The sequence below is a fragment of the Lutjanus erythropterus genome, chromosome 15, assembly GCF_056507025.1.
Source record: "Lutjanus erythropterus isolate fLutEry1 chromosome 15, fLutEry1.hap2, whole genome shotgun sequence".
Lineage (NCBI taxonomy): Eukaryota > Metazoa > Chordata > Actinopteri > Lutjaniformes > Lutjanidae > Lutjanus > Lutjanus erythropterus.
Window position 1 is genome coordinate 17,163,344 of NC_139331.1, and position 24,534 is coordinate 17,187,877.

Genomic DNA, 24,534 nt, shown 5'->3' on the forward strand with positions numbered 1-24,534 from the left:
ATGACAATCTGTAGCAATGACAGGCCTGTGAGTTTACTGTGTAGAGCTGAAGTGATCATCTGATTACATGATTAATGGGTTAATAGAAAATATTTACAATCAATTAAACATATTAGTAAACTGTCGAGCAAACATGCAGCAAATATTTACTGGTTACAGTTTCTCAAACATGAGGATTTGCTGCTTTATTCTGTTTCATATTGGCCTAATTGTGAAAGTCAGTAACGAAAGTCAGTCAGGAAATTGAAGAAATCAACCTGGGCTCTGGAATAACTCTTTCTTTCTTAACATAGCTTTCTTCTATGTTAAGATGCAGCAGTCATTACATTTGGTAGTGTGATAACATCAACAACACAAAAACAGCAGGTACAAATCACAAAAGCGTCATCATATATTGTCCCACCCTTCCTGGCACCCCTTCCAGTGCCACTTCACTGTGCTGTTAAGGTCTAAAGTGTCGTGGGTTGTAATTTCAACAAAGCACCCTGTAGTTGAAGCTGCATCAATGACATCACAGATCAAAAACGTGTTTACATGCTGCACATAGTTTGAGACACTTTGCCTTATATATTTTTTTTCATGTTTGTCCCACACAGACAGCATCCTTCTGTGTTTTCTCTCGTCTCCTTTTGGGAAAACAATTTAAAAATGGGTCTGAGTTGTCAATATTCTATTTTTCTTCGTCATGCTGAAAATGAATTGCCTACAGTTTTCATAATAGATTTGTTGAGCCATTTGTCAAGTAAAAATGCCAAATATTTGCTGGTTCCAGCTTCTTAGATGTAAGAATTTGCTCCTTTTCATTATCTTGTATCATTTCAAAATGATTTGGAGGGGATTTCACGCTGTTGTGCAGATAAAACAAGACATTTGAAGATGTCACCTTGGGCTCTTTGAAACTGTCAACTACATTTTTTTTATATTTTCAGACATTTTATCAACTAAACAATTAATCATTAATGAAAATAATTGATACTTGCAGCCCTACTGTTTTTTTCTTATCCCTGTGGAAACAGTTTCGGCGCTGGTTGGACATTTCTCAAGATATTTTTATACCATTCTCTGCAGACAGGCTGCAGGTCCCAGTCCAGAGATGACTTCTGTGTGGTGGGAGCAGTGGCCCCTGCTGTTCAGAAACGGTACTCCCTCTGATTTCCTGGACAACAGTACCTGCTTCAGCTCCACACAGAGCACCGTACTCAATGGAGTCAAATTTGGAGGAGTGCCAACTGTACTACTGCTCGATTTCTCTGTCTTTCTGGTATGTCTCTGCTGAAGATTGGAAATCTTGTCATCCATTATCTGTGTTTATTTCTGTATTGTCCTTAGATTCAAGATAGTCTACTGAAAAGGTCCATATTTTCTTTGTGTCATTGTAAAAATTGCACCATAATGTTTTTCCCATTGTGAAATATTGAGCAACACACTGCTTCATACTTACTCATGGTAATCCACAGATCTTGTTGTCAGCAGTTTAATGTAAGAACTAGTTCTGTTTGGTTTTTTTTCATAGAAAGAAAGCACTTTCTTAAAAGAACTAGTCTCTTCTGTTTACAACAAGATCTGTTGACTAATTTGAGGAACCAGGTCATGAGTTCTGGAAACAGACACTGCTGTTGAGGTTTTCAAATGTATTTTTTACCTTGACCACCACAAGCTGAGTGCCATCTAGTTCTGCTATCAATAAGGTTGTCAAAAGTATGGAAGTATCAATATTTTTTCAATACCTCATTTTGAAAAACAATACAATACCAACATTTGATAGTATCTAAGGTACCAAAGCTTTTAAAAGTGGTCATTCAAGACCTTACTTCAGCTTAGTCTTAATTATTTTCTTGGAAAACCAGACTTTGGGTCCTATTAGCTTTCTTTTCATTTTGCCATGGTATTGTTATAGTCTTCAAGTATTGTTTTTTTAAATACACGTATTATATCAAAGTTTAAAATTCTGGTATCATGACACTCTAATTGAACTCTATGACCAGTATCTGCAAAACAGGGCAGTTCACACCAAAACAAACTATATGGATAAATAGTACTACGAGTGAAAGTAAAATATCTATTTTTGACTTTGGGGTGAATTGTGACATTTAAAGGCATGAGGTGAAAGCTGACTGATTCTGTTTCTCATGCCACCTACAGGTGTTGCTGATCCTCTTCTCCATCATCCGGAGGAAGTTCTGGGACTACGGACGTCTGGCATTAGTTGCAGACAAAGAAGGGTCAGTTCATGATCTTACACACTTCAAAGTTCATTCTTACCAGAATAGAACATTTTCAAATGTGAACTACTGACCAGAATAGTGAGATGAATCTTTTCTTTTCTTTTTTTGCCAACTTGTGCGTATTAGGTTCACTGACTCCACACACCGTCGCTATGGACACATGTCCTCCTATGTGTCCAGCGTGGATGATCCTGAGTATGAATTGGTATGCATATTTGTCATCAGTTCAGCACCAAAATCAAAATCATTTATATATATCACATCATACCAAACTGGCTTCATCAACACTGATATATATGTAACCAGCGGCCGCTTCAGTATAGTGACTGTCTCAGGGGCTCATGTTCTGTCAACTGAGCCACAGAGGCACAACACTAATATTTTAACATATCAGTTGAACCCACTTCAAACTTACCAAGGCTTTAACATTGTTTTTGCTTCACTGACTTGATGTGCTGTTATATTCATTGTAGTGTCAAGATGCTTCTTCTACAGACTTGAACCACAAAGAATTTACCGAATATTTCTAATTAATATAATCTTTATTGTATAATCCAAAACAACTCTCTGTCTGTTTAGGGTTGCTGCTCTTGGCTGCCTTACATCCTGAGAATGGAGTGAGTGACTCTGTAATTTGTTGTCGGTTTTCCTGGTTATTGTTTCTCAACTTGTGGCTCAACCAGAGCTTTGTTTTTTACCATACTGTATATGCAGGCCATGTGATGGTTGCTTTTAATTGGTGTGTGTGTGTCTTTCAGTGAGGAAAAAATAAAAGCTAAATGTGGCACGGATGCTGTCCACTACCTGTCCTTCCAGCGTCATCTGATCATTCTGCTGGTAGTCATAACTGTCACCTCTCTCGGGATCATACTGCCTGTTAACCTGTCTGGAGATCTGCTGGGTGTGTGTATTCTCTGTCATTTAAAACAGCAAAAAACTATGTTTACATGGACAATATTGCTTCAAACCAATGAAATCATTATGATTTTCAACTTAGCTGTGTGTTTACACGCCCCAAAGCATTCATCAGAATATCAGTGTTTTGACATTCACAAAGTGGTTCTGCCCTCTGTGAAGCATCTAATCTGCCAGAAATATGAATAGAAGAAGTAATCAATAAACAAAAAAGACGTTTCTGTTCATTAATTTTCAAGATGGACCCACATCATATCCCGTGAACAATATTAGTGTCTTTAAATCTTTAAAGGTTTCATAACATGTCACCAAGTGGGGAATACATGCAGAAAGAATGTACCTGAGAGAAATGATGGAATAAGCATTTAGTTGGTTATAATTTCAGATTATCAGATGGTTACACTACCTCTCTCAACCTGATTGAAAATTACTTTTAGATCAGATCAGTCTCTTCCAATTGAAGTGTAATATCAGGCACTTTTATTCTATATTATTGGGCTATTAGTCTGAATATTTGTGGAATATTAGGGTCCATGTAAATTCAGCTAGCTAATTCCACTATTTGCATTATTTTAAGACAATTTTATGCACAGAGAATGGGTCAGGTGTATATTATGATTGCTTCACTGGTAAATTAAACAGTCAAAACTCAGCAGCTAGTCACTGACTGGTTTCTATAGCGTGAACTTTTTTTTTTATATCTAATTTTAACTAATGGGTCATTAAAACACGGTGTTGTCTTGTCCAGCGTTAGGTAGCTTGTATTCTTTTCTTTTTCTGTTCATGTTCTTCGCTCTCCTCATTTACAGTTTCACCTGCAGCATATATGTATGCATGTTTTCTTTAAAATGCTGTTTATTTCTTTCAGGTAATGATCCACAGACTTTTGGAAGGACAACTCTTGGGAATCTTCAAAAGGGGTAACTACTGTATAAGATACATTAATGAATGTTTTTATTGCAAACCAGTTTTTTGGGTTGTTCATGACAAAATGCTTCTTCATTTTTGCTTTTAGAAACAACCTGTTATGGCTGCATACAGTGTTTGCAGTTCTGTACCTGATCCTGACAGTTGTTCTGCTGCGACATCACACATCACAAATGAAAGGCATGCGCAGAGAGACAGTGAGTCTCTGACGAGAACAAGATTTGTTATGAGCAAAGTCATCAGCATCCGCATTTACATCTTTCATAAATGTCTACGTCTGCACTGTGTCCACATCACTAGTTTTACTCTCTCTATGTATTTTTCATCAGATTGCACCTTTCTACGAGGAGCAGGTACAAGTAGATGCTCTCCTTTCTGGTTCCAGACTGATGTGTTATTCTGTCTTTCTGTCTGTAGGCCAGAAACACTTTGTTTGTGTGCTCGGTCCCTAAAACAGCAACGGCGGAAGCTATAAAAACTCATTTCACGTGAGTAGACTGAAGTTTCAGATTCACTATTGACATATTTTGTTAATTTTTGCTAATTTTGGTCTTGATGTGGAGCTCATGCATGGCACCATAAATAGCAGCCACCTGCTCAGTGTTAGTGTTGTTTTTGTATAGAGAGGCGTACCCGTCCTGTCGAGTGTGTGATGTGACCCTGGCCTATGACGTGGCCAAACTCATGTACCTTGATAAGGAAAGGTAAGAAATCATAGTAACATAAATAAAAATCATGTGACTATTGCCGTCAGTGCTATTGAGTGCATGCCTGTGGTGCAAGCGAGCGTGACCACAGTCATTGCATATAGACCTGCTAATTATGCACAGTTCATTCATTGTTTGTTTTTTGGTGTGTGCTACTAATAAGTATTTTTGGCTTTAACAACATATCTAACTTCTATTTTCACTGAGTGAATTCTAACCTAATTAAACAGATCTAATCAGCTTTTTACCCTCTTATAGCTCATTATTTTAGTTTTATGGTCCACAAATTTGCAGTATGATTCAGTTTCACTCTTCAACATGGTATCATATGTTTGGTTTCACATGTGAAGCATATTCCAGGCTTAGAAATGTGTGTATTTAGCTTGTTTTTTTTTTTTTCCACCCCAGGATACGAGCTGGAAAAAACCTGCGCTATTATGAACGTGTCCTAGACAGCACAGGAAACCGTGAGCTGATTAATCCTCGTTTGTGTGGTCACCTCTGTTGCTGTTCCAGCTCGGAGAAGGTGAGACTGACCAGATGCCGAGCAGTTTCATGCAGGGTGTCTGAATTTAGTTTTTGGTTACCCTGTCATGTTACAATTTTGGTTAAAAGCCATTACTAAAACATTCTGGCAATTAATTCTAACTTCAATCATGAACACTTTTCAAATTAAACATGCACTTGAACCAAAATGTATCCTTCTAGGTTTATCACCATCTGAACTCACATTAGAAATAGAACTGCAGCTTTGAAACAGATAACGAGGAACTGGTTAAAACCCACTGCACCTTCAGTTAACAGCTGGAAGGAAAATGTAACTGGCATTTTATAAATGGAAAGAACAATAACTTATAGAATCTGCATGTACATGTATAATGTATGTGTGTGTATAGGCTATGTATATGCACCATCAAACTAACCTACTTTAATTTTTTCTTGTTCCTTTCTCTCTTTAATTTACTATTAATATTGTTACTATTTTCTTTTAGTTTCTTTTAAAATGTTCTTCAAATGTGAATTTACAGATATTCTCTCATTCAACAAACACAATAAACTATATTAATAAAATGTATTTAAAAAGAAAGGTAAAAGAAAATACTACAGAGAGTTGTTACGACTACAAAGATGACAAGATGAAAAAGGCTACTTCAGTTTTATTGAAACATTTAATGTGTGTGTGTTCAGGTTGATGCAATAGAGTACTACAGTACTAAAGAAAAAGACCTGCTGGAGGAGGTGAGACAGCAGGTAGAACTGGTGCCACAGCGCCCCCTGGGGATTGCCTTTGTCACCTTGCAGACTGAGGCTATGGCCAAGTAGTGAGTACTGATTTAAAGGTGTCTTTTTCTCTCAGTACCTGCATTTGTATTATGAGGTGAAGGAAACCGCAGGAATGATTGTTTGGTATACACCATGTGCAAATGTTTTCTGCCTGTATGGCAGTGTAGATGCAGCAGTATCATGTCCGCTGACTCTGCTTGTTTCTGTGGTTCAGGACAGTGATCTCTGGATTTTATTGTCACCACATGACTTTTTACTCTTAGCAGGCCTTTGAGCAGATGTTACTGTTGAAAGCTGGTTAATGTGTATCACAAACAGCTGTCATTTACTCACTTCAGCATTCTCAAAGACTTCAACGCACTCCAGTGTGGTGGCACAACCTGCTGCTGTGGGAGGGTGCCCCAACCTTCATCCAACACTGAAACTCTCAAAGTGAACAAGTGGAGGGTCAGCTTTGCACCTCATCCCAAAAATGTGTTTTGGTAAGGACTGAAATACCAGATCTTCACACAGTCTGTGCTCAATGCAGATCATATGACTTGGTATTTATAATACTGGTGCCAAAATGGCTGAGCAATTATTCAATATTATCATTAACTGACTTTTAGTGGAAACACATGGTGTAAGTTAGTTGAGTTTTTTTGTATAACAGTGGAACACATTTACCTGATTTATCACCATTTATATGTGATCTTGCAATATGACAATATTGGTTGCATGAAGATATTTTTAGTAATAGTTTGAACATTGATTTCAACCATAACACCCAAAGTATTGATATACTTCATGTATGTGCAGGGTGCAAAATGTACTTTTTTGTCAACCAGCCCAATGGCTAGTAAATGTTCAAAGGTAATACTCACTCACTCAAGTATTAGTATAATTCTTTATAATAATTTGTTATTTTAAGTAAAAATCTCTGTATATTGTACACATTTGAATGAGTAAATTATTTTATTGTTCTACACATAACAAAAACATCTCAAACAATGTAAATTATAGCATTACTATCCGTCCATCCATCTTCAACTGCTTATCCAAAATTTGGTCGCGGCGGTAACAGTTCCAGCAGGAGACCCCAGACATCCCGTTTCCTGGCTACATTAACCAGCTCTGACTGGGGGATCCGAGGCGTTCCCAGGCCAGGGCACAGATATAATCACTCCACCTAGTCCTCGATCTGCCCCTTGTCCTCCTCCCAGCTGGACCTGCCTGGAACACCTCCCTAGGGAGGCGACCAGGTGGCATCCTTGCAAGATGCCCGAACCACCTCAACTGGCTCCTTTCTATGCAAAGCATTACTAATGATTCGTGAATCATGAATCTGACAAACTCTGCCAGAGTTTGTCATTTACTGCCTGAGCTTAGTGAATCTGTGTGTTTTGCCCACTGAGGTGCCAGAGTAGAGTCATACACTGGTGCCACTAAATTATTTTTCACATTCACTCTTTTTTCACTTGCACACAGAGACAAGGGCTCACAGTGTAGAGTCTGGTTATCATGAAGGAGAACAGCACTACAGATATAGATACAGATATTTAGAATCAGGTTTTGTTTTCTTTTTGTCTGCCACCTCTGAAATCTAGGTAGAGGGTTTTAGAATTGTAACACTGAGCAGAACACCAGCAGTAGAAAGATGAACTATATTATGCAACCTTAATCCCTGAATAATTTTAACTTTGGAATTTCTTTTTAAAAATCATAATTATTAATATAAGGAAAACCTGACATGGGAGCAAGTGACCTGCCTGCTTTTTTACTTGCCAACATTAACTCGGTGTTTGACTGGTGGCAGGTGCTTATTTCATCCTCTGCCAAGATCAACTCGGGACATCTCTATACTGTGGATGATGTTATCTTTAACTTTAGCAAAATACCAACTTTCAGAAGTAGCAGTAGAAGTGTTTTTTTTTTTACCTCTTTGTGGGTAACTGTCCTGTTGCTTCTGTTTGTCCTTTTCTCTCCATCCAACAGGGACAGTCTCTCAGTGCAGGGTTTCCCCTGGTTCATGCGCTATGTGATGCTCAACTTCTTCCTTTTCTTCCTGCTCACCTTCCTCACGACACCTTCCATCATCATCACCACCATAGACAAGTTCAACGTGACTAAGCCCATCCGTTATCTCAACGTGAGACTTGCACATGCAGACACCCACATTTGTCACTGTTCAGCTTTCAAAGTTTGGACTCTACAGTTTGTTTTGTTTTTCACCGCAGAGCCCGATTATCAGTCAGTTCTTCCCCACTCTCCTGCTGTGGTCCTTCTCTGCACTGCTGCCCACCATAGTCTACTACTCTACACTAGGAGAATCACACTGGAGCAGGTACACACACACACACACACACACACACACACACTAGTAGTTCAGTGATTGCAGAGGAAAATGTTTTGAGCGAGTGCCATCTGTGTCTCAGGTCCAGTGAGCAGCTGAGCATGCTGCGCAAGCTTTACTTCTTCCTGCTCTTCATGGTGCTGATCCTCCCCTCGCTAGGACTCACCAGGTAATTTGAATGTCCACCAGTTTGAATAATCAGTGTATGTCAAACACAGTGAGAAATGGAGAACTTACACACTTAAAAAAAAATGAGGACACTAAGAGAGACGATAAGATGCGATTTGCAGTTGACACAACAGATTTTGTTCTCTATCTGTGCCTTGTTATCCCCCAGCCCCCAGCTTAACTTGTAGATATTTACCTTTATTGTTGTTTTAGTTCTTGTATATTTACAGTGGGGTCTGAAAGAAACAGCATTTTGATTGTCTATATGTCCCACACATACAGTAGAATTTACATTAAAGACTTGACTTTGACAGTAAAATATTACATAAAGAAATGAATGTTAGTTGCTGTTCCTCCCAGGCTAACAGATACATTATGTGGATTCAGGGAGAACCTTGCTTAACTTTGCTGCAATCTTGTTTGTTTGTCTCCATCAGTCTTGCAGTGTTTTTCCGCTGGCTGTTTGACAAAGAGTTTCTCACAGGTGGGAAACTGAGGTTTGAGTAAGTATTCCCTCTTATTTGGCTTCTTGCTATTTTAAAGTCTAGATTTGACAGAATACACACATTCTTTACTCAAGTAGAGGTACAGATACTTGTGTAAAAAAGAGTAGAGACACCTGAAAACTCTAAGTATAGTAACAAAGTATTTCTTCACTTCACTTGTCACAGTCACCCAAAACTATATTGTTTTTTTTTTTAAATGTAGTTTACTATTTTACTTTTAAGTTTGGTTTTCTTCATTTAAAACAGTCACTGTCCTGTTTGCTGAATCAAACAGCAAAATGTGTGAGAAACACAAAATAAGAACATGTTCCCATGCTCTTTATAACCATGGTCTGGATTCTATTTTCTTAAAAATTCTCCTCTTCATAAATTTTGTTGTTTGTTAAATTTGATGTGTTAAAAGGATAGGCATTAGAAGCTGTAGTTTGAGCCTACACCTTTTTTGGACTGCAGAAATTTCTAAGTTATGTTAATTTACTTTATTGTGATATTTTCAACTGCATTATAAGAGCATCTGCCACTTTTTGTAAGAAGCTATGTATTTATGTGTAAGAAGATTTATACTTATACATAATGAAGTAATTTCTATTTGCAGCCCGAAATGAATTCTAATTCTAATGTCTTTTGCTCATTGTTTCAACTTAATAGTTCTCTTTTCTTGTATCTGTTTGTTTTATTTTTCTTCTGTACACCAGGTGTGTGTTCTTACCTGACCAAGGGGCATTTTTTGTCAACTATGTGATCGCAGCGGCCCTGGTGGGCTCTGGGATGGAGTTGCTGCGGTTGCCAGGGTTACTGCTTTACACCGTACGCATGATGTTTGCTCGCTCTGCTGCTGAAAGGAAATATGTCAAACAGGTTTGCAACTGTGTTCTCCTTTAAAGGAATGCTACACCTAAATGTCATTACTAGATTTTTTTTATCAAAAAACAGCCTGGGGCCAACTATTTGTGGCCTTTTCATTGGCCAGGAGTCATTCTAAGTAACAAATTATTATTTATCAATGTTTTAGTGATAACTTATGTAATATGTATGGAACTTATGTTCTAGCCAATGAATAATCCACAAATTTTCTATATGAACAGTTATATATATATATTATGCTGTTTTTTTTCATGTAAACTGAAGTCAGTAAAAAGTTAAAAAAGAAGAAGGGTATATTTTGTCTGTAAGTAGCTTTATTCCCAACCTCGTCTCAACATTTACAAGTGAACTACTGTTTTTTGACTCGTGTTTTCAGCACCAGGCCTATGAGTTTGAATATGGAGCCATGTATGGCTGGACCCTGTGTGTGTTCACTGTCATCATGGCTTACAGCATCATATGTCCTATCATTGTGCCTTTTGGTGAGTAGTTAGGAGGGCTGTACACATGCATGTGCTCACACATACTCAACACATTTGCCAGAGACATCATTGTCCTGTACACACTTCTATAAATACACGACATTTCCAGTCACTTCCATAGTGAGGTTTTTAATGTCTGTGTTGTATCTACAGGTCTGCTGTACATGCTACTGAAGCACCTTGTAGACAAACACAACCTGTACTTTGCCTACCTGCCTGCTCGCCTCGACCGTCAGGTCCACCTGGGAGCTGTCAATCAAGCTCTGGCCGCCCCCATCATCTGCCTCATATGGCTTTACTTCTTTTCTGTCCTCAGAACAAGTGAGAAACAAGTGTGACATAAACATGGCGGAAGTTAACATCAGTAAAGTGACTCCAGATTCACTAATGCAAATTAAGAACTAATGCTTACCCACAGTGTATGTGGTCATATTGTATACATTTATAAAATGTTTACATGTACAGAATTTGTGTTAAGATTTCAGCCTCAGTTACTGGATAAAGCTGTTCTTTGGTTTTTAAAGACTAAAGACGAAACTATGACTCTACACCGTGAACCTTTCCAGCCTTATTATATAATTACTTGCAGATGTTTGCTTGCATGCAGCAACATAACAAGTAAAAGATTTATTAAAAGCCACTATTTAAATTATGTGGTGCATGTGTGGTGTTTCAGGTTTCTGGACTTCCACATCTCTGTTCACCCTCGTAGTCCTGTGTTTCACCGTCTTCATCTGCGTCGGCTACACTTGCTTTGGCCACTTCAAGTACCTCAGTCCGCACAACTATGAGGTGAGTGTTGTGTGCTTGTGTGCATGCATGTCCTGTCACTTCTTTGTCGCCCTTCAACATTTGACTTCATATTGTTTGTGCTCTTTTGCAGGTGAAAGACGATGAAGAGGAAGAGCCAGACGGAGATGAAGAAAACACCTTGGTACTGTACTCTTTCCATAATAAATTCCACTGCAGGAATAAAGACATATTTACAACAGGCCTGATTTTCAGTTAAAAGGATAGTTTGGATTATTTGAAGTGGGGTTGTATGACGTACTTATCAATAGTCAATGTATTACCTAGAGTACATGGCGGTTGACACACTCCAGTTTTGGAGAAGCAGCAGGAGTATCAGTGCAGGAAGCAAAGCCCTGTACTGCTATGAACAGTTTTTTTTTTAGCCACTTAAAAGGATCCACCAAAGGAAAAAAAAAAAAGCATATGCTTCATTTAGAATTTTTTCACCACTTTACTAACAGTCTTTTTCTACGGGAAACTCTCCAAAGCCACCAGACTCATTACTGTGTGACTTCGGTGAAACTGAACTAACCCTTTTCAACACTGAACTCGCACAATAACACAAACTAACAGATCAAGGGAAGCACTGTGGTAGAGTCTGGTGGCTTTGGAAAGACTGATATTTGGCTTATATAACCAGGGTTTCCTCTCCAAAAAGGCTGTCTGACAGCAAAGGAAAGGTGTTAAAATATTCTAATAGCCTCTTTTGGCTAAAATACATTTTCCTGCTGGCCTGGTCCACAGCAGTTCATTGCTTAGCTTCCTAAACTTTTAGAAAGCTGATTCTCCCAACTGGTGACATGCCGACCACCATCTACTGAAGGTAATACACCGATTCTAGGTAAGTATTTCACACAACCTCACATCAAATAACCCAAACTATTTTTACCTGAACTTTGCTTTAAATGCTGTCACCCTACTTGTCATCTTCCTGGTTCATTGACAATGTTAAATAACAGAGTTTTTAAAGAGAATCACCACACTACATCAGCATTAAAGATTTGGTGATTGAAAAATTGAAAGTGACAAATACCAGGCTAATATTTTCGTCTTTGTCTTCTGAACACAATGCTAAAGAGCTGATTGTTCATGATGAACTGTTCTTGCAGTCAACTCAGGTTACCAGTCATTCCTGGAGGCCAAGCTCATTTTTCACTTTAGTTTGCCTCATAAATTTTAAGCATCTTTTACTAATCTTCAGCATTCTTTTGTATCAGGATCATACTTTGGCCATAACATGCAGCACTGAATCACACACAGCAGGGAGGATAAAAGAATACACAAAAATGCATATTGAGAAACACCCTCGAGAGTGCTTTTGTTCGTTTTCAGCACTCGTCTTTCTTGTGTTTTTGATTACAGGTTTACCTTCCCCGAGTGCTTAATCCCAAATCACCTGCCAGCACCGCTCAGGGGTGTAAACTTCAGCAGTCTTACGGCTCTACAGACGGCAGCCCGGCTCTCAGCCCAGTGGAGGAAAGCATGTCAGATGGATGAGTCAGTGCATTTCAACACCGAGTCAAAACTTTGGAGACAAGATCCCCACAACTACTGATCATAAATCTACTTCTTGCACATTGATATAAGTATTGAAGTTTGAGTTCACCTCTGTCCTACTGCTCAGTCAGACACAGCCTGTCCTTCTAAGAGAAGATCTCCAGATGGTACGAAAGAAAAACGTGCAATAGATTCCAAAGACCATCTCTTGTGCCTTCTGCTTTTTGAAATACTGTATATAATTACCAGTGAGGACAGTGTGTTGAATTTGACATTTGGATCATTATTTGCACTTGATCAACACATCGCTCTTGTCCGTCATAAATCACAGTTACTTGATGTATTTTCCTCTGTGAGGCCTTGCTGATAAGGACCAGTTCACCAAAGAATGTTTAACCAAAACCTGCCATTTAAAACAAAAAGTAATGTCTTGCACATGTCAAAGCTAATAATGCCAAGTATTACCAGAACAAGGTAATCAAGCCAAGGAGTTAGACAAGCACTGCTCGCTGTTTTTTGACCAGTTTAGACTTCTTAACAGTGCCTGTTTTTGAACTTGTGCAAAACAAGTGAATAACTTACTGTCTACTAGTAATAATGGAATTGTGTCAATAGAGGCCTATCCATTGTTTACTAATTACCAAGAGCATCATGTTTTTACTTTTGTAATTAGACAAGAATACTTTTACATTTATGTCAGTATTGCGGGACTTTTGTTACCGAAATTTTATTGGTAGAGACGTATATGGACAGAAATATTTGTCACTAGACACTGAAGGTTACTTATTGACTTGAAGATTTATATTTGAATTTGAGTAACTGTACTTGAATATCTGAAGTGCAAAACCTGAATTTGAATCACATAATTATCTGCGCCAGCTGTTAGCCTGGAGGGGATCATGTGATCGCTTGTATGTGTGTATGACCAACAGAACTGATTCACAATTATTGAAAAGTGCTGGTGACAGCTGTGGTCAGAGGCATTATCTTGTCTGGTCATCTCATTCTTCTGAATGCGAGATATCTCAAGAAAAATGAAGTGCTTAGATTTTAGAGGTCAGAGGTCATTGTCATTGTGACCTCATGTCAATCTAATTTTTGTGAACACAATAGCTTAAGCACATTGAATTGAATGTCTTCAAACTAGACAGAAACCTACACTTGGACTCAATAATAAACTGATAAGATTTAGTTGATTAGAGGTCAAAGGTCACTGTGACCTCACAAAACATGTTCTTAGCTACAACAGTCAAGAATTCATTCTCTTAATTATGACAAAATTTCACACAAATAACAGCAAACAAGCGGTGCTGGAGAGTAATTGCTTACATGTAAGTACTTAAAAGTAATTAAATTACAAAAGTAATTGTAATCCATTCTGGTTACTGAGAAAAGCATGTAATTAAATTACATTTACTAATCAAAATAGTGATTGCAAAGTGGTTACATCCCGGTTTCCTGGTAGATATCTGCACTCTACTGAGCACACATGTTGAAAAACTAAATCTGAAAAGCACAACATGATCTTGAATTTAGTTTGGAAGTGAATTCCAATAAAATTGAAACTGAAGGTAATCTGAAATTGAAAAAAAAACAAAAAACTTCTACATACTTCCACCTTTTATTCTCACAAATTCAATTCTTGCAAATGCAGTTTTTACATAGAACAGAGAAAAGATTTTAGGCTTTCAAAATATCTAACTTCCATTGGTTATTGATCATGGAGAGAAAAATAGTCATTACAGTGTGACAATCAGTCAGTTGATCTTCCTCAGGGACCAGACTGAAAACGAGCTGCGAGAACAAGGAAGCATATAGAGCAAATACAGCTTCAAATCAATTTCAAGATATTACATTCAGTTTCAAGCTTACTGGAATTCAGCTTAAGTTTTTCAATGTAATTATTCAACTTAAACATTACAAACTCAAATTGTGATTCAAATTCAGTTTCTAGTGGCACATGTTTCTGCCCATATGTTGTTTTCATGCATTATGGGTCAAGTTTTATTTGTATTTAAAATATTTTAATGAGCTTTTTGAAATATGCATTTTAACATGGAACAAAACACTGAAGGCAGGCTCGTATCTTGTAAGTGACTGATAATAAGAGTGTTGAATTTCAATATAAAATGTTTGTATATTGCATATATTCAGAAGGACTCTGTCTTAGCGTTGTATACGGTGATATAAATTTCTGTATTTAACAATGTCACATTAAGTTTCAAAATACAAACAGGTACAGCTTGTTATGAGTGTGTCTTGTCATTGGGGGGCACTGTTGAGCTGCCGTGGGGCAGCTTAACCTCTTACATATTCATAACAGCAGTGACAAAGGACAAATGCACAGTGTTGCATTGAGGATTTATAACTTATTCTGACATTGGTATGAGTCAGTGTACTGGGCTCCACCTCCTCACCTGATCTCTCATTATTGTCTCCCTTTCTATTCCTTTTTGCTTCCCCCCCCTTTTTTCCTGCCCTTTTTCCCTTTCTCACCACCTGCCTCAGCTGAGAAAGACCCCTGTTGACATCGGTGGGCTTTTTGTGCGCCATTGTGATTAGCACTGTTGTTAAATATGTGTAATGAAGTGCTAAGCTCACAACATAGGCCACAGTATGTAGGTTACTGCTACGGTGAAAAGAGGGGTTTGGACTATTGGACGAGGATCAGTGTTCCCTTATGGAGCCTCGCAGTAGTTGTTGAATAAAACTCAGACACAGGAACTACTGATGTGGTTCTTAAAGTTTTAAAACAAATGTGCTCAGGAATTTGACACACTTCTCTCTTTTAGATCTGATAACTCGTCTCACAGATGTGCACACTTTCATTTACAGACCTTAAACACTGACTGTCTACATGCATGAAAGTCAAAATGTAATAAAGAAACTGTAAAGCCCTCACTGTAAAAAAAAAAAAAAAAATCATACTGGAACTTAGTGGAACGAACTGAGCTTTTCTCATTAACTTAATGTAATTTGCAAGTTTTATTTGTTCCAAATAAATTAAACTGAAGATTTCTAGTTTTTCTTTCCAGAACTACATAAGTTCTTGAAGTTGTTCAACCTGAAATGATGAATTGAATAAATGTACTGTACAAAGTTCAATCAACTCAGCAGTTAAAACTCTCCTGAGACCCTTCTTTTTTGTAGTTTGAAGAAAAATGAAGAACTGACTTTTCAAACTGAGAAAGTGTAAAGGGAAATTAAACTTGTTTGTGTTGTCTAAAGACTTGTTTGTTCAACTTCAATACCTTGAGCTTATTGAACATGTTAACTAAAGTATAGCTGAATTGAGTTGTACTTTATATTTGACTAGAAAAGTTTATTTGTTTTGAATCATTATGAAGTTATCTCATCTTGTCTTCAAATTCAGTCAACTAAAAAATTCAAGGCTCCTGGCACTAACCTTTTTAGTTAAATTAAAACAAATATTTTTATTTTTTTTTTACAGTGCATCAGACTTTCACTGCTGCTAATAACTGCGTGCTTAGTCAGTGGTCACACAAAGGTTAAGGACTGTTTACAAAGACACTTTGAAAAACACTTCACTTTTTCTCCTGACACTATAAATTTAGTAAGATCTGAGCACACAAAGGTTATTGACTGTGCTTTAACCCTAATGTCGGACAAAGATTAGGCATTACAAAACAATCTCTCACTTGTTTACTCTTACTCAAGTATTATTTCATTGTGTGTGTGTGTGTGTGTGTGTGTGTGCGATTAAGCAATAAACACGCTGTTCTCCATGCTGGATGATCTCCAGTATGCTGACAACGATAATAAAACCCACAATATAGCCTGATTTGAGATGAAAACCTAATAATCACACAAACATACACTGCATGACTCCCATGCAAAGAGACTTGGAGACAAATTTGAACAGACATACCTCAACAAAGTCACATGAGAAAGTTGTGCAGGGTCAGGATGTGGGGGCACTAATAACTTGCAGATATTCTCATGTGGCGCCAAGGATGAGCTGGGAAAAGAGACTAATGTTTGATATTAGACACCTGATATACTGTCTGCGGGTTGTGTGTATTATATATGTGTGATGCTTGAGAGGACGGCCTTCTGCAGGCTCAGTGGAGCAGGAGTAATGTGGACGTTTCAGACTGGAGGAGCCTGGGAAGCAGCTCTGTCCAGCAGCAGCAGCCAGAACTACAGTGCACAGCTTTCCAGAACCACACACCAAACTTTGACCCGATGTTAAACACACCACAAATTCACTGGCTCAGTTTCGGCCCACGTGGTTCTGGGCTTCTAGTAATGGGTGTGTGAAAGTCTGGTCTGAAGCTTGAGCCAAATACATGCAAACTGGGAGCGGTTTGTGGCATCTCGAGTTCAAACAGTTCACTCAGAGGTTCATGCAGATGTATATTTTTGATGGTCAACATCTAACTTATTCCTGTTAACTCAGAGACTTAAAGAGATACTCAAGTAACTTCTTCATTCTTTTGGTCTCTCACACAGGACAGGATCCAGAAATAATAGATTCTCTCACTGCCTGGTAAACTTCCAAATCGTTCAAACACCATGTCCCAGTTTTTAATTCTGGTTTTCTGGTGATGTCAACAGAGTTTTGTTTTTTTTTTCTTTAGAAACCTCCTACAACTGAGGCTGATACTGATGTTTGAAAATTACAAAAAACAGATAATCATATGTTCATTTCTTACACAAACACACATCATACAAACATTTTTGATAAGCATTAGTTAAATCTGTCTGTGAAAGGTCAGTACTTTTGTAATAATTTCCAAGAAGTTCCTGGAAAAACAGCTATGTAATTTGCTTCAAATTACATGGAAAAATATGGAAGTCCTCACAAGAGAAGCTCAGATAAAACCCAAGTAGATATTAATTCATTATTCATTATCATTGGTAGAAATGTTGAATGTTATGCATGTCTGTGCACAGAATTCACATATTTGCATGTTCAGCTGTCCTGTTGTGCACCAAAAGTGCCTCTCAAGGTTATGCTTGCATTTCATTTGAATTATTTCATTGGAAACAACTGACCACAGACTCTATTTGCCCATAATTGAATAGTTCTTTTGAGGAAATGTCTTAGAAAATATTAGAAAATTTATAGAGCAGTATGTTCTGAAATTGTAGACTTGTGTAATAAGTGTTTTAAAGGAATATAAGTATTTGTTCTCCTTCTAAGAGTTAGGTGAGATGCTTGATACAGTTGTCTTGTAGTCTACGTACGCTAAATACAAAGCTACGGACAGTAGACAGTTAGCATAGCTTAGCCCATTATATCCCATTGTAAAACCACATTATTTTTACTCTGTGATTTTTACAAACTAAACAAATAGAATGTTAATTTCTAAGCTTTACAGGTGCAGATACTTTTGTTACCAGCAAGCTGTTTCCCCCTACTTTATTGTGATAAACTAAGCTAAGTGGCGCACAGACATTTTAGATGATTGAGACACTGTTTCTAAATTCTCATCTCTGTGAAATTACAGACATGTAAAATGAGTTTTTCAACGGAATATTTTTTTCCATGCCAAGAGTAAGGTGAAAGGCATGATACCATTTTCATGGAGGCTACCCTGAATGAAGCTAAAGACAAGAGATGCTTAATTAGCTTAGTTTAATCTGTTATAATCCACTGTAAAACCAAACATGTCATTTAAAAACTCTTTGGTTTTTGAACAACAAGCTAATCTGAGCATTTGAGGTGCTGGTCAGATGCTGCCAGTGTTTGTGCTAAGCTAAGCTAACCAGCTGCTGGCTGTAGCTTGATATTTAGAGCACAAACATGAGAATGGTATCCATCTTCATGTCTCTCTGCTAAAAAGCAAATAACCGTATTTCCAAGTATATCAAACGTTTCCTGTACAGTGTTGACAGCTATCTAAGCTGAAAATATTAGGCTACGGTTGATAACTTACTAGCACTCTCTGGTTTAGATTGATGAGACTCATTGGTATCTTTGGCATTTCTACTGGAATTTCTTGTATCTTATTGACTGAGATATGCACTGATACAGATAAATCCGCAACAAGCTAAAATCGGCTTATACGGTAGCCTAACCAGTTTATCTATATAGTTATTCTATTACTGATCAAATCTCAATGTAAAGGGAGAAAGCGTGGATACTAAATAGACTGAGAAAATACAGGAGAGTATTCAGAAAAATAATAAGCTTTGAAATTTGAGGAAAAAGGATAAAACCTGATAAAGATTATTGGTGTCAAATAGTTTGTTTAGTCCAAATGAAATAGCAGTGATTTAGCCTGTAACGTCTTACTGTACTAGTTTACACAACACGCCCTCCTCCGGATCAAAATATTTATCCAGTGTTAATCCAGTGTTTAGGTGTGCAGCCCACTGAACTCAGTGCCCTCAATGCATTCTCGGTATTGTTGTCGTCTGTGCTTTTGTATACTACAGACACTATTATTTAGTCACTTCACTCCCTCGCTCTCAGTATTCACTTCATTCTGCACTCCCAGGCCACTGAACTTAAGAAAGAGCCGCTGTGTTTGTGTGTGTGTGCGTGTATGTGTGTGTATCAAACAGGAATTAAACCCATGCAGTGTTCTGAGGTTTTGGGGTCAGGTTTCCTTCATGTCACCACCAAGATCGATGGATATGACCTCTGACTGCTCCAATTTGTATATAAACACAGCACCGGCCAATCACGGCATCGCGTGGGACGGTGCCAACCAATGAGAGCATCTGGCAGCATCGTGCTCTGTGGCACTCCCATCTTTTGTTCGTCAGGATTAGTGCCGTGGCAACGCTGGTCGCCTGAGAGGTGAGTTTCCCAGAGCAGCGGGACGAGGACAGAAACAGGCCGCTTCATTCCAACTATTACTTCCTTTCTGGCCAATTGGGAGACAGAAGTGGAGTGGTGTGTGTGTGTGTGTGCGCGGTGTGTGTGTGTGTCTGTCACTCTATGGCTTCCAACTCCAAAACTTCCACCTAGACTGCCAACTCTAATGAGGTGCCATTCTGAGCCACAAGCTCAAAGTGTGTTTGTCTGTGTGAGTGGGTGGGAGGGCTGGTGAGGGGCTGTCCTTATGTGCTCTCGTCTGTGTGGGGTACTCTGCAGAGAAGTCACCCCACTCTCCGTCTCTTATTCTGTTGGTGGACTACGTTAGCCAGGAGGGCGGAGGGCCAGACAGCTGAAATCACCGCTGCTGATGAAGCATGTGACTCCAGACCGAGGCCCTTTTGTTTGGACAATTACAGCCAACACACAGAGTCCTGGACATGCAGTGTGTCATGGGAATAGGCAAGCACGGGAATGAATGGACACCAGCAATTATTATTAAAACCTGCTTTTGTTTTAAGAGATTGCTGCTCTTGAGAGAAACTGTTTACATGGAGTGCATAAAGTTATATCCAGTAATGTTTTAATGAAAGACAACCCCATTTTGATACTATTTATAGTCTGCACTTTTTCTGCAATTATAATTCAATGCATTTACATTTTTAATCACCTGTTTAGCTAGTAGTTTTAACAGAGGAGTGGATTTGCACTCATGTCTCATCCCACTTCTACAGAAATTCTACTGTCCTGTCCCAATCTCATGACAGAGACAAAAAAAACAAAACAACATCCAGTCCCGTCCCAATCCTGGAAGAATGACTCCGATCCTGTTCCCGTCAAGCCTTAATCCACATACATCATGCACCGGTCAGATTTATCCTGTCCTTTCCTGTCTTTGTGATGAATAGTGAAATAGTGAAACCCATAATAGTACTTCCCCACTTACTCACATTAAATTGGGTGGTTAAACTCAGCAGCAGTAGGAAATATTTCTGTTGAGTGAGCAGTAAATAGTGAGGCTAATGTTGCTGAGATAAAAGAATAACCGTGGATTACATACACACCTTATTTCCTGTGAATCACCTGTGTATGTGAGGGCAAATTGAATGGCGGACCCTAACACCAGCAATGAAAACTACTTTATATGGAGGTTATTACAAATACAATGGCGGAAGAAATGCCAACTATGGCTGCGAAATTAATCAAAAATATTACTGAAATTGCAATATGACTAAGTGCAATATCCAAATTGCAGAAGTCACAATATGATTTTATTATGATATTTTGCAGCCCTAATAATAGCTATTAAATGTTTTGACATTCTTTAATTACATCTTTATACAGTAGCTTTCATTTCATTTCATGCCCCGTAAGAAATGAAAGTAAAAACCACATTTCCTACTTGCTGTTGCTTCATGTTAAATTGTCTGGTTGAAGAGAGCAGCAGCAGGAAATGTCAGATTTGCAGTAACTTTATACAGCTCTGATACAACACTGAGTGAGCAGTAAACAGTGAGGCTAATGTTAGTGAGATCAAATTACAAAGAACAACCCTGGATTACACACACGCCTCATTTGCTGTGAATCACCTGTGCGTGTGAAGGCAGTTTGAATGGTGGACCACAATGAAATTTAACAGAATGTTTATTTTTCCTCGTAATGTGAAAGACAATAATCACTTCAGAGCAAAGTATATCATTTTTGTCTGAGCAAAAACAATATACTAAACAATATACTAAACCAACCTAAAATTACCTGAAGCTGGGCTGAGTGTGTAAATTATGTCCCTAAAGCAGGAAGTCTCACACACTTGGACCCAGGGACATTTAAGTTCTACAGTGAAAGTCAAGCCAGTCAAGCAAGGTGACCAAAAATAGGATCAGCAAGCATGAGATTAGCCCAACACTGCAGACTGTCCAAAATCATTTGTTGGACAGTATCCAATCATGTTTTTCCAAGTGTAACTTCAGCCAACTTCACACTGCTTATACTGGCTACAACTGCTGGATCCGAGCCAGGATAAACCTAACAACCGATGTGCGTTTAGTGTCTCTTTAACAAGATTTGCTCCGTACGCTGTCGAGAGGAACCAGTGATTTCAGCACTATTCAGTCTGCCTGTATATTCAGTACAGACCACTGCAGGTACTGAGTTCAGGAAATTACATCACCACTATAAACAAGTGGTAATGCATAATAATATTAACTAAAAAGACGACTGAAAAAGGTTTTGATAGATTGAGTATATTAGAGTGTCTTAATAAAATGGAGATATTCACCTTTCACTGTAAAAGAAAAATCGTGGAATTCACAGGAATTTAGTGGAATCAACTAATATTTTCTCATTAACTTAACATAGTTTTATTAAGTTAATTAAAGTTAAAGTTTCCATTTATTTTCAGAACATTTCAAAACTCAAACGTGAGTTCTTCTGACTTGAGGTCTTTTGACTTGAAATGAGTTGAATGAATGTGCTGCACAGAGTTCAATCAACTCATAAAATGGAGTTTCTAAAGCAATATTATTACCATATTGGCACATTTCCCAGCATGCACTGTTGAGAGTTAAGACTCTGCAAACTGTGAACCATAATGAAAATGAATACTGACTTAGTTGATTAAAAGCTAATAAACAATTGTAAATGTTAAATATTTTAAATATTTGCAAGTGTGACTGGAGAGTTTTTCATCTTCATATCTAAAGCTTATTGAACATGTTTTCTTGTGTACAACTGAATTAATATATATAACTTGACCAGAAAGCTTTTTTGTTTGTGTTGTTTTGAATTATTACACAATTGCCTCAACTTGTCTTTTCAAATTCATTCAACTCAAATTTTTAAGGCAGCCTGGACACTACTTTTTTAAGCTAAAACAAACAGTTCCTTTTTCCAGTGTTGGAATCAAGTTGCTATAGCAGGTAGACGATGAAACTATTTTGGTTGGATCCAATATGAATGAAATTTGTGAATGAAAGGAGGGAAAGAGAAAATTAATGAAATACTGTACATTTATGAGTGAAGATTTGACCAGAAAGAAAATCTCACCAGTAAAAGAGAGAGAAAGCAAACAGTGTCACACTCACAGGTACCAAAGTTTGGCAATAGTTTTCACAAAAGCCTGACCACTTTTCCCACCAATCCAAACTTTGTCAGACAGGGATTCAACCAAGTCACGTCACATGCAGTTTTAGACAGAGGCATTCCACTGCCAAAATAAAAACTCTTTGCTATGCCAGCCTTTAAAAGCAAACAGAATTGACTATGAAATAAAGATAAAACAAACCAGGTGCAAATATTAAACACAATGACAAAATCACACGGCACACACTGACACCTTTCGCCTTCTTCCTCCTCTCCCATGCTAGGTTTCACTTCACCGATTTCAATTGCAGGCCAGATCAACTCTACAGTCTCAGCCCCAAAACATACACACACTCTTCCTGTTCTCTTATTTTCCGGCTCTAAATCCTATTCATAAAAATGCAGTAAGCCCGAAGGAAGACAGCCTTGCAGTGAGTTCATGTCACAAGCCGGTAAGTTACCTTGAATTATGGCCATGGGAGCACTGAATAAATTTTCCTCTGCGGTATCTCATCTCTAATTACACAGGTATTTGTTGACACCAACACTCTCTCATGCTGTTTCTATTCCCCGATAAACAGAGAGACACAGTCATAATTAGAGTGTGTACAGAGCAAATGCACCCTAGGATGATTTCCTAGAAGTATGCACTCCTATTCCCATGTGCCATGCAGTCATGTTGGAGTAATCCAGGCACGCATCCTGCCAGCTGTGCAGAGGGCTTAACCGATTCTGTCGTCCAGACACTTTGGTCGAAACTGCCAGACAAAAAATACTGCCAGACTTTCTGGCTGTAAGACAGAGAAAAGCCACACGATATTTCCACACAGTACATCAAATACTCTAGTAATCAAATATTGTATGTAAGGAGAGCTCAGGAAAATATGTGTCTATCTTTGGTGTTCTTTCTCTATGAATTTGACGCTCCATATGGTAGGATAATCAAAGTGTTGTCAAAGAATGCTAAAGCAACAAAATTAAGGAGAGGAAAACATAAAGGAATCAGTGTCATTAATAAGAAACAAATGAGCATCACCACTGTACACTATACACTTATGCACTACAGTTACAACTGTAACAATAAAATCCAACACAAAAGGGCAAAATGACAGTGACAGTGGTGCAGCAGTTTTCCACATAGATTTTTATTACAATCTGAAAAGTCTAGAGCTGCAACAATTAATTGATAGTCAATTATAACTGATTATTAAATGAATCGTCAACTTTTTGATAATCGTTTGAGCTTTTTTTTTCCCAGGAAAAAAGTCAAAATTCTCTAATTCCAACCTCTTGAATGATATTTTCAGGTTTCTTTACTCCTCTGTAACATTAAACTGAATATCTTTGGGTTGCAGACAAAAACAAGATATGATATGGAATAACAATGTAAACACAAGTGTTACCAGTGATACTAATTTAGGTTCATTTAGTGTAGCAGAGTGTTTCCAGTGAGCCATCATGCAGCAGCATCCTGACTCTGGCCCACATGGAACAGAATGGAATTAGTATCTATGGTAACACCTGAGTTTAACCTACTAAAATGGCTTCTGTGGAAAAAGGTCACCAGCGAGTGACTGACATTTTTGACTTCAGTGAAATAAATATGTGTTTGCACCTAAGCACGTTTTAGAGATTGTTGCTTACCAGCTGTCGACGAGATGAGACAGAAAGCTGTAATTGCTCTCTCTCCAAGAAACCCAACAAACTGAACTACATGCAGACATTTTGATATTCACGTGCTCTGTCTCTGTTGCACGGGGGACTGATCCTTCGTGTCGGCACACACTTGAAAAGATGGGTCATTACGTCATACATGGTCTGGTTTGTATAAAAACACCCAAAATTAAAATGTAAACAGTTTTGTTTTGTTTCTGTTTTGGCCGTGGCAGCACGACACACTCAAAAGAAAATATTTGCAAAGGGGGGGGAAAAAGGAGAAAAAGCTGGGGCGTTGCCATGACAAC

General features: G+C 38.1%; 1 protein-coding gene and 1 long non-coding RNA gene across 2 annotated transcripts; one reads left to right on the forward strand and one right to left on the reverse strand.

Annotated features, from left to right (window-relative positions):
• The first annotated feature begins 1,071 nt into the window (after window positions 1-1,071).
• tmem63a (transmembrane protein 63A) lies at window positions 1,072-13,247 on the forward strand. The gene is made up of 22 exons (XM_084737741.1): window positions 1,072-1,261; window positions 2,143-2,222; window positions 2,352-2,430; window positions 2,805-2,842; window positions 2,984-3,126; window positions 4,009-4,060; window positions 4,156-4,264; window positions 4,485-4,555; window positions 4,691-4,771; window positions 5,183-5,300; window positions 5,963-6,096; window positions 6,397-6,540; window positions 8,033-8,186; window positions 8,275-8,381; window positions 8,473-8,559; window positions 8,996-9,061; window positions 9,760-9,922; window positions 10,305-10,410; window positions 10,564-10,731; window positions 11,087-11,202; window positions 11,294-11,344; window positions 12,565-13,247. The coding sequence occupies exons 1-22, from the start codon at window positions 1,094-1,096 to the stop codon at window positions 12,697-12,699; spliced, it is 2,370 nt and encodes a 789-aa protein (XP_084593867.1). The 5' UTR covers window positions 1,072-1,093; the 3' UTR covers window positions 12,700-13,247.
• Window positions 10,623-24,459, reverse strand: LOC146314246 (uncharacterized). The gene is made up of 3 exons (XR_014771934.1): window positions 24,307-24,459; window positions 16,589-16,678; window positions 10,623-10,716 (listed from the first exon to the last, which is right to left on the reverse strand). It is a non-coding gene; the product is annotated as an uncharacterized LOC146314246 (long non-coding RNA).
• Between the last annotated feature and the right edge of the window lie 75 nt (window positions 24,460-24,534).